Source organism: Lupinus angustifolius, chromosome LG12 (genome assembly GCF_001865875.1).
Source record: "Lupinus angustifolius cultivar Tanjil chromosome LG12, LupAngTanjil_v1.0, whole genome shotgun sequence".
Classification (NCBI taxonomy): Eukaryota; Viridiplantae; Streptophyta; class Magnoliopsida; order Fabales; family Fabaceae; genus Lupinus; species Lupinus angustifolius.
In genome coordinates, this window is record NC_032020.1 from 15,255,746 (window position 1) to 15,267,053 (window position 11,308).

Below are 11,308 nucleotides of genomic sequence, written 5' to 3' on the forward strand. Positions count from 1 at the left end.
ATATATATATATATATATATAATACAAAATCAAAACATTGCTAAGAAGTATTTGCATAATTCACAGTATCTAAAATTAAAACATTAGTAAGAGATATTCAAAAGTAAAAATTTTACAACTAATTTTGTTTAAAATGAATGCTATGCAAGAGGGGGAATTGTATTGAATGCACGCTGAAATAAGTTTTCTAATGATTATAGCCTATTAATATTCAGTTAATGATAAGTTGAAATGAATCAAGTGTATTTAATTTCTGGCATATGTAAAAATTGTGACTCATAATTGATTATTAGAATGTGATAATGAATTGTGATCTCTAATTTCCATGGATAGATGATCAAATCATGTAATAATAAATATCAAGTTTTCACTATTAAGATTGTTAACTTTTTTGACCACGTGTTACACAAACAAATTACAAAATTATACAGCTATAACTAAACGCCTGCTTAAGGTTTCATCATCCAAAACTAACTAGCATTTGCACGGATCGTAATTTTTGCCCGCATGGATAAAGATGTACATATTACATGTGCATTCACATAATTAAGAACATATATGTCATCTGTGCATTCATATTGAATAACAAACATGTGACTCATACATTTTAATAGTTCAAACACATATGTTACCCGTACATTCACATTACTAAGAATATATATATTAATCACACATTTGTATAATTAAAACACACATGAGGAATGCTTAAAATTAGCGAATCATAAATAGTTTAATCAAAATATAAATCAAATCAATTAATTATCATAATCAATTAATTATCATAATATGAAAGTGAATATGTTAATATTAATTGCAAACGTTTTGAAGATCTTTTTTAATAATTAGTATTAAAATCATTATTTTGAAATAAATCCATTGTCAGTTATTTTTAAAGGAGTTAGAATATCAACATATTTCCTTATTAATTGTAATATCATAACTCATTATATGAGTAATTGAAAAGAGAAACAGTTTTGATCATATATTTGTAGCCTCATTATTAAGTTTTCACAAATTTATTATTTACAGTTATGCAAGTTTATATCCATAATGAACATTGCTTAAAATTAGCGAATCATAAATAATTTAATCAAAATATAAATCAAATCAATCATACATAATATGAAATTGAATATGTTAATATTAATTGCAAACGTTTTAAGATCTTTTTTAATAATTAGTATTAAAATTATTATTTTGAAATAAATCCATTGTCAGATATTTTTAAGGGAGTTAGAATATCAACATATTTCATTATTAATTGTAACATCATAACTCATTATATGAATAATTGAAAAGAGGAAGACAATTTTGACCATTTATTTGTAGCCTCATTATTAAGTTTTCGCAAATTTATTATTTACAGTTATGCAAATTTATATCTGTAATGAGCATTGCTTAAAATTAGCAAATCATAAATAATTTAATCAAAATATAAATCAAATCAATTAATTATCATAATCAATTATACATAATATGAAATTGAATATGTTAATATTAATTGCAAACATTTTAGGATCTTTTTTAATAATTAGTATTAAAATCATTATTTTGAGATAAATTCATTGTCAGATATTTTTAAGGGAGCTTATTAATTGTAATATCATAACTAAGAAGTAAATTGAAATGAAATAAGAGTAGAGAGATGAAAGATTAATTTGATGAAAATAGACTATTCTTTGGACAACTTATTCTCACATGTATTTATATTAAGATAGTAGAAGAATGATATAGTGTGTGATAGTTCATTATAAGAATCTGTGGACATTTTGGAAGGGGAAAGTTAAGGAATTTGTGACATGTGTCAATAATGACATGACAATGAGTTTAAGTTAAGGAGATGATGACCTGTGTTAATAAATAGTTTTTTTTTGTTATATAGATAATAAATTAATATCATAGAACATTTTAGAAGGGGAAAATCTAAGGAGGACGTGACATGTGACATAAGTAGAAAAAATGTGAGGAGAATGTGACATGGGTATGTTAAAGTTTTTTTTATTAATTGTTAATAGATAGATATTACAAGCATAAATTGTTGTGATTACTCATTTGGATTGGATTATGAATTATGATTTCTGAATTTGGAGTAGTTTTATTTTGCACTAAATGTTATAGAAAGTGAAACAAAAGCTCTTTAAGACTTGGGGTTAGATAGAGATAAAAACTCTTATAACTTTTATGTAAGCAAATTTTCGTTTTATTTTTTAACTTTATGTTTGTTTCATTTTGTGGAGTTGATATTTATGTTGTCATTTGATTGATCTAATAGAGCGTGAAGGTGTCATCGAAAAAAAAATAGAGCGTGGAGGTTAATTCAAGATTAGTTTTGTCTTCTTTTATTATGTGTTGCTACATAATTTAATTATAACACATGTTAATGTTGCATATTTCATATAGAAATTAATTTCGTCATTGTGTGCACAAATAATTTTGAACATTTATAACATGTACATTCAATTCCAAATGCTGAGTTGATATCACACACACTAACATAGTAGTTACTGTAGAATATATAACATATCATTCAATTCCTTAAATAAAAGTATCAATTATTAAATGTTTTTTAAATATAAAAATCAAAAGGGATTAGAGTTGGTATTAAAAAGGAAAAAATGGAGTAAGAATCACGCAGCTGAAATAATAGGTGGTTCAGTGGTTGTAAGTGTTAAGTGATTAGCCCACATTTTATTATTATTTTGGGTCGATTTGTAATTTTACATGAATGAATTGGTCCCTTACTCCTTATATTATCACAAATTCAATTAATCCATTACCAATGAGTAATACTCTAGATTATACAAAATATAGATCCCACAATATATCTTATACCATTCATAAATGGTGCTACGAACACACAATATGCCATGAAGATCATGTGCCTTAAGTGTTCCCAGCCCTTTTCTGACAAATAGTGTAATTTCATGTATGTTACTAAAGAATATCAATTCTTATGTATCATTTCATTCTCATTATTAAAACAAAATAAAATATTATGTGATATCATGGACTAGACAAAATTGGAAACACCAACTTTAGATACATGACGTTTATTCTCACAATGTGATGCTCTAAGATATCATGAATGAACCTCAAGGAAGCTACACTGAATTACCCTGAATTTGGAAACTCCAATCTGATAAGTGTCTTATTTGTCTTCCATTATGTTGTAGTTCCCAGTGCAACTGATTTCCTTTAATTTTTCACTCACCACGATTCTATATTCCCTCTAAGCCCAGGTCATTTCATCTTCATATCAATCTAATCAAGCAGAATAAATGAATAATTCATTCCTTTGTGAAATCAAGGCTTGAAATGAAACAGTATCATGATGCCATCAATCCATACTCCATAGTACTAAGATATCTCATATATGGACATGGTATATTTCACAAAATAACATAACTGTTGAGACAGGACTAACAAATACTAGATTTTTTTGAGCAATCTATTACAAGATCTTTTTTGAAGCTAAAAATTAAAACTACAAAGAATGTGTTAGGAGTCTCGCAGAAGTAGAATAACAAATTCAATATGGTATTTAAGTCATAAACTCTCTCACCTGATAGACTAGTCTTTTGAGTTGAACTCTCCTCATGGGCTTAAGCTCAAAAGTGAGAGTTATTGTAGACGTCGGTCCTTAAAGGGGTTGGACTCTCCTCATGGGCCTGAGCTTAAGTCCTACATTGTAGAGTTATTACAAGATCTTTTTTATTATACTTAATGTAAGACTCCTAACATTGCTCAATGGACTTAAGTCCACGACGGCTTTCACTTTATCGACACTGACTTGAAGTCCTTTCTCTTTTGGCGGTTTCACTCACATAGATAGCCCTTTCTGTGACACAACTCTTAACGAAAGCACCAATTGTTAGGACTTAAGCACATGAGAGAGAGTCTAACCCAGAAGATTAATCTATTAGGTGAGAGAGCCTCATAACTTAAATATCACATTAAGTTTATTATTCTATTCAATATGGGGACTCCTACAAAAATGTATTAACTGCTTAAAACTACAAAGAATCACAACTATATGCATAAAAAATATATTTACTATATTCGTCACCGATAGATGTGAGTCTCATGTACCTAGCTGTCCTTCATCGATAAGTGGCGAGGAAGCTGAGGAGGGTGGCACAAGCCAAGGCTAAGAGTCCTTTCTGTGATCTAAACATAACGCTGACCAAGTACCAAGTCACATCAAGGGTGATTCGCCTACCTCGTTGGACCAAAACCTTTCTACGGTTTCCTGCAAAAGCCAGAAGCACCAACACCGTGATCCACGTCATCACGGTGGCTCGAAAAGCCAATATTAACACTATTGCAACAACCACTGTGACAGCCACCTCGAAAAGAGGCAGCGCCGGTGCCACATAGAAGAATCCTTCACCTTCAGCTTTGTGATTATGTAACGCATAGACAGAATAGGAAGCGGTTAAGGCCGCTAAGAAGGATATAATTGTGATAATCTTGTTCATACTTTACCAACTTTGAAGAAAAGAAAACAATGATATGAAATTCTGAAGTGAGGGTTGATGGAATAAAAGGTAGAAAAGTCTAGGAAGATGATAATACTAACGAATAATCTTATGTGTCTGGCTAGTAGATTATGATATTATTACATGGTTGGTGAACTATATTATACTGTGGGAGGCATGTGCAGCACATGGGCTAGGTCTACTAGTAGTAGCGGTGGTTAAGTAGTATATCCACTGGAGTCATGTGATTCGTTGATATAAGAGAAAGCGACAATTCTTATTTAAACGTGGATTACCTTAAATCAAATACATAAATAAATCTGAAAATATAAGGAGACCGTAAGTTACTTCAGTACTTTTTCAATAAGATGGTTGATACTTTAGATTACCTTCTCAAAGAGATACTTTATTAAAAAAAATCTAGAGTAGGGCGAATATATTATTTGAATTTATTTATTTAATAAGCTCGAGTATTTAAAAATTAAGTTTGTAGTTGAATTTTCACCAAAAACATATTAAAGAATAATAAAGAATACTAAAATTGAGATACTAGATAAAGCACTTATAATAAGATGGAAAGTGAACCAAAATCCTACCATTGTGGGAGATGTATTTTTATGGTGATAAAACTATTATCAATTGCATAAGTTAAAGAGAAATATAAAGAAATTGGTATAAGAGAGACATTTTTTTTGCATAAAATTTTTCATAATCCATTTTACTTTGCATATGAAAAAGAAAATATAAACAAACACTCTTTATATACTCTGTATAAATTGGATAAATATGCATTATTATTTGAATTTCAATAAATTGATTATAGTGGGGTCAAAATAGTAAAATCAACAGCAGCGCTTCGTTTATAAGCACGAAAACCCTAATCTCATATCCATCGCCGCAGTCCAATACCATTTCTCACACTCAGAGGCGAAAGGAGAGGAGGAGAAAATGACGACGAGGTTCAAGAAGAACAGGAAGAAGAGAGGCCACGTCAGCGCCGGTCATGGTCGTATAGGAAAGCACCGCAAGCATCCCAGTGGACGTGGTAACGCCGGTGGCATGCACCACCACCGCATCCTCTTCGACAAGTACCATCCTGGTTACTTCGGTAAGGTCGGTATGCGTTACTTCCACAAGCTTCGCAACAAGTTCTATTCCCCAATCGTCAACATCGATAAACTCTGGTCACTGGTTCCTCAGGAGGTGAAGGATAAGGCTGCGAAGGAGAAGGGTAAGGCACCGTTGATCGATGTAACGCAGTTCGGGTTCTTCAAGGTTTTGGGTAAAGGTGTTTTGCCTGAGAACCAACCTATTGTGTTGAAGGCGAAGCTTGTTTCTAAGATCGCGGAGAAGAAGATCAAGGAGGCTGGTGGAGCTGTTATTCTCACTGCTTGATTTCATTATGGGTATCTTTAATTTAATGAAATTAGGGTTTACTGTTTTGTTTTGAAATATTGTGATCTGGATTTTTTGTGCCGAAAGCTTTGTTCATTTTATTATGTTGGAGCTGGATTAATTGCATTTTGATCTCATATTTTACTCACATTTTGTTGTTGAGTATTTTGGATTATAACCTTTTAATGCATTAAAATGAATGAAGAATAAGTTAAGTGGATGATGTGATTTTTTTTTAACAAGTATATCGTGAAAAGAGTAGAGGTCTGAGTTCTGCCAAGAAAGATGTATCAAGGAAGGAATCTTTAATTTCTCACATTTATGATCTAAAGAGTGTTATTAACTTGAAGTTTGATGATGATTTGAGTAGGCTTTCTGTTGCACCTTTTTTTATTGTGGCTCTCGAGGAGTTGCTAATCTAAGGAGGACAATGTGAAAATTGATACTTGTCAGGTTTTTTTTTTTTTTTTTTTTGAAAATAGATATTAGCTTTGGTGTTTTGGCTATCCATTATCAAATGGGATTTCAGATGATGTTTGAAATCCTTTGTTTTGTGTAATTTTATTTTGGTATTGATCTGGAATTCTGGATTAATTTCATTTTATGGCATCTTCTCTTATGCGTGCTTGAAAGTAAAATAACATAAATCTCTTCGTGTTAGTTATAGTGATGTTTATTTAATGTTTTCTGTCCTCATTGGAATTAAAGTAACACAATAGTACATGATACATTTTAGCTCACAAACCATACCTACCTTGGCTATCACAAGTCCCAACCAGTCCAGAATTTTTTGCTCCTCTAACCCATAAGCCAGTAATATGTCCAGCCTCAAATGTCACACAAACCAGATTTCCTGTCTATCCCAACCACTCAAGAATTGTACTGTTGTGCCTAACAATATCTCGTGTATCTAGCCTCCAATATCATAGCTGTGTGACTGATATGCAGAGATCCCCCTTCGGCTGTGACTCACAAGGAAACAGGCTATTGAAGTTGCATTGATACTGTTGTTGGATTTCATGTGGCTGTCATCCTCATCCTTTGTTTTGGTGTTGGAAGCCTACTATACTCTTCATACCATATATTCTGTTATCTATCCCATCATGTCCATATCTTATCCCGGCCATCAAATGAGCCCTTAACTCTTAAATCAACATCATAAGGTATAATTACTGTTGATCATTTTGCTGTGTACACGTTTACAACAAAGAAAGTGCTCATGTGCTGTACTGTTTCACCAGGGTATTTTAGTTTTTCGCTGCTTTGTATATAGGCACAAAGCTGAATAATGATTTCCCTTTGTTATATATGAGTGAAGTGAAGTTGTGCTATTCATAATTTCATACTTGGCAGTTGGTTTTATTGATCCATTCATCTCATTTCCTCGATCTCTCCTGTAATAATTAATAATCCCTGCTTCAAACAGCAAAAAAGAAATTACCCTTCCAAAAACTGAGTGAGAAAATTAATCATATTTCTTAATTTTGAAAAAATTAAAAAGCTGCACACTGCACACTTTCCATTTGACATGGTATGGATTACATTAGTACACACTGAATGTCAACAAGTGTCATGAGGGTATGATTGAAGAATTCAAAAAATAATAGTGTATGGAAAAATTATATTTTTATATTTGATCGACTTTGATTTTCAAATTTAGTTTTTTTTTTCATTTATGGTCATTAAAGATTGTGCCTAGTCGCTTCAAAAACCTTTAATTACTGGTCCACTACAGTCAATAAGTGCCTTGCAAGAATAACGGAGGAAGGAAGCACCACCTCTAATATGATGCCTTGGCTTGTTAGTACACTACATTACCACTCCCTTATTCCTTCACTGATTTCTTCCTCAGTCAATTAAATTCCTTGATTCAATTCAATAAACAAAAACAAGTACAATTGGTTCTATCTGTCCATGTATCCTCCTCCTAGATTTTGCTGCTACAGATAAGATATAACACCAAACAGACTTTAACAAACACTACACTGTACTAGTGAAGAAAGAAAGGTGATTGGTATTGTGATTTGTGTTTTGTTCTTCAACCTTCTTCAATAGGTAACCATAACCCTTATACATTACACAGGAAGATGAAAATAACCTCCAAAAGGAATTACTGGTCCCCACCCTCGGGAGACAGTCATCAAACTCGCTCAAGCTGACTCGAACTCCCTAACAAAGCCCACCTCCTCTGCGATAGCCTCTGCTCCACCCTCTGCGTCATAACACAATCAATATCAACGACTGCCCTATCTGCTGTATCGCTGCTGACTTCATCAATAACGTAGAACAGACTCTTGGCTTACTCCATAAGAGTAAGAAGCACAACGACGTCCTCTGCCATAACCTCCTCTGTTGATTTCTGAAAGGTCTGGAATCTTCTAGAGAGTTCCATCAGTGACATGTTCTCCGCCAGGCCCTCTACCTCTTTTTTGCCTTTAGCGAATTTTGATGGTAGTGGAAGAGGAGGGAAACAGAAGTGGGTAGTGCTGGATAGAGGAATGAGATCGAAGTGTGTTGTGTTAAGGTTTTGTGGAAACTCTCCACATGGTCTCTTTTAATTTGCAACAAGAAGGTTATCGAGAGGAAAGGTTTCCTTTGTTTAGCTAAGATTATTGAATTTTAGGGTGGAGTGTTGCAGTTCAGTTGTCTTATGGAGATTGCTGCCGTGGCAGAATCCAATGCAGATCTTAGGGAGTGACCTGCACGGCTGATTCCTGCCATTAAGTCAATAGGGTCCATGGTCATTTGGTTGCCGTACTTGGTAATAGTGATGTGGAAGTTGCAATTGAAGCTGCTATTGCCTTGGGAAAGTTTGTATAATTGTGTTGACAATTCTAAGGCAGTACTTGAGCTTAACGGAATTCCCAAGCTAATGGCTATGCTTTATATAAAGGATCGGGCACACATGCATGAGCTAAAATTACTTTGTTACCTTCCCTTGAATGCAGGTAGTAGTAAGGTTCTTGAGGAAGAATGTGCCTTGAGTACTCTTGAGAAGCTTGCTCATCCTGTGCTATCTCAGCATCCTGATTTGAGGGAACTCTTTGCAAAAGCCATATACCACCTTACTCTTTATCAGCCAGGAGCTCAATAGTACAGACAGCCCTTGGATCTATAAGTCCTCATTTCGTTAATCAAAGTTGTTATCCTTGTATGTGTTTCAAATGGTAGAGTAAGATTGTATTGTAATTAGACACAGATCTTTATACATTCTGAAAATGTAAAGTCCATTTTAATAGCCATTGTTGTTTGTGGTATTGAGTATTGTTGATTGACTGATGTATAAACTATACATAAGGCTAACCATATCAACAAGACAAAGTAAATTTACCTTTTTGTATATGGAAATGTTTCACATGATAAAAGTTAACTGTAGTAGATTGGGTAGCATTACCAACTTTTCTATCTCTTGTGGTTTATGTCCCATCCTTTTTTATCCTGAGATGTATCATTGTAGTAGTTTGGTTTCTGCTTTATGAACTTTTATCTTGGTGAATATATGTCTCTATAAACAGTGACTGAGGTTTTTTAGGGTATTTATTGTTTTATTTCACTCGAGGTGTTTTTTTCCCTAAACTACTCTGAATTTTCTTTCTTTTTATTTTTTGCACATTTGCTTTGTATATATTGAAAGTTTGTGTAGCCAAGTTCTAAACAGGGAATGGTTGTGTTGGTGGAACTTAGTCTTCAGCGTGGCTGCATGAATTTCTGTTTTCTGTTGTAAGTTGCAGTATTATTATCATGGAGATACTTCTGAGAGTTGCTATTTGCATTTTGTCCCCTCTGATATATAAGCTTGTGGAATAGGTTGAAAACTGCGTTAGAACTAATCTATTAATTGATATTTATATCATTCTCTGGACCAGATTGTGTGGTTGGTTGAACATGGTTATCATATTGAAGACAAGTGATTTATTGATGACAGCAATGTAAACCATCATTAATTCCCATTTGCTGCCATAATGTTATATATCTGTTTGTTGTAAATGCCTTTTCACTAGTTTTCAGGAAATAGTAATAGTGTTTGTAGTTAGTTAAGTATAGCAAATTGCAATCCAAATTCATTTTCCTGAAGCACGTGAATTTAAAATTTATGAACATCAATTACGTATCTAATACCATTATATTATGATTACCCATCACTGTATCTTCAATGTTTATGAATTTAGATCAAATTGTAATGTTGATTAATTGTTTGGGTATAATAATCTGAAGTTCTGAACTATTCTTCATATTCAATAGATTAATGCACGTTAAAATATACATGATAGAGTTCTCAACCATATTAGGATGTAGAAACAACACACACTATCCAATAGCCCTCCACAAAGGTAGAACCCACTAGAGCTGCTTTTCAAAATAAAATAGTACATTGAGATCCAATTTCAATATTGATTTCCTTGACTGACATAGTATAATGCAATGGAATAAAATGTTTTACTCTTTCTTTGGTTTCGAAAAAAAATGATATACTTTTTAACTCATGTTATATACTATTCTATTTGATTATTTGCATGTTTCAAACATAGAATAAAGCTCTGTTTCTTCTCATTCTAACACCTTTATCAGTTTATGACAAATCTTTCATTACTTTTCTATTATTGGTGACTTCTCTTTACTTTTGTTAAACCAAGTAATTCATTTGGAATGAAAGAAACTGAGGTAAAACAAGAAAGCCACTCCTTAGTACTCGTATATGTTAGATACATTCACTAAATACATAATTAGAAGTTCCATAGGTTGAGTGAGGAAAGTGAAATAAGTAAAAAACACATTTCCATATATGTCAAACTGATAACTTACATTTGATGAGTACCTATTATTAAGGCGTTTGAATTAAGGAATGCTTTATGTACTTTTAAGTTTGTTTACTTTCTGGTTAGCCCCAAATGATTGAATAAGAATTTCATAAAGCAGTTTGTTTCCTTTACGGTGTTTAATGTCATAATCACTTTTAAGTCATAAAGCCGAATTCATTCGGTAAAAGTACTCTGTTTTGCAATTTTTACCAGGTTAAAGAGTCGCAAAATGTTAAGCATGATTGTTATTAGATATTTTAGCAATGATGCTAGGGAATATATGCTTCTTCTGTCACAACTTTATAAAAATATATAATTGATTCTTCTTACTAGTGTTTGCAATTATATTCTTAAGGACGTTGGCCAAAAATTCATCATTCCCAATGACGGTTAGAGTTTGTCTTTGGTGTTGTTTTTCATTCTCATAATTTCATGGCTATGGTCCATCTATTTCCTCTAGAAGCTAAATGTCTCATGTTAATTACTTTCAACACATTATTACTTAGGCATTCGATTTTTCCCCAACACCATGCATCATTGGATTCTACCTAACTTCATCTTCTTTCAATTTGTCCACTTTGATTTGATGCCAATTGCAAAAATAATCAATTCTTAGCTAGCTATCATTTCGACCTC

General features: G+C 32.5%; 3 protein-coding genes across 3 annotated transcripts; 2 read left to right on the top strand and 1 right to left on the bottom strand.

The window, feature by feature from the left end:
- On the bottom strand, window positions 4,101-4,478 carry LOC109361924. The gene has a single exon (XM_019607449.1). The coding sequence runs from the start codon at window positions 4,476-4,478 to the stop codon at window positions 4,101-4,103; it is 378 nt and encodes a 125-aa protein (XP_019462994.1).
- LOC109362876 (60S ribosomal protein L27a-3-like) lies at window positions 5,369-6,093 on the top strand. Its single transcript, XM_019608943.1, has one exon. The coding sequence runs from the start codon at window positions 5,427-5,429 to the stop codon at window positions 5,871-5,873; it is 447 nt and encodes a 148-aa protein (XP_019464488.1). The 5' UTR covers window positions 5,369-5,426; the 3' UTR covers window positions 5,874-6,093.
- LOC109361768 lies at window positions 8,151-8,968 on the top strand. Its single transcript, XM_019607308.1, has one exon. It carries the CDS (start codon window positions 8,611-8,613, stop codon window positions 8,965-8,967), a length of 357 nt encoding a protein of 118 aa, XP_019462853.1. The 5' UTR covers window positions 8,151-8,610; the 3' UTR covers window position 8,968.

Bases quoted from the DNA above. Each gene is read 5' to 3' on its own strand.
- LOC109361924 (XM_019607449.1), bottom strand. From the start codon at position 4,478: ATGAACAAGATTATCACAATTATATCCTTCTTAGCGGCCTTAACCGCT.
- LOC109362876 (XM_019608943.1), top strand. From the start codon at position 5,427: ATGACGACGAGGTTCAAGAAGAACAGGAAGAAGAGAGGCCACGTCAGC.
- LOC109361768 (XM_019607308.1), top strand. From the start codon at position 8,611: ATGGTCATTTGGTTGCCGTACTTGGTAATAGTGATGTGGAAGTTGCAA.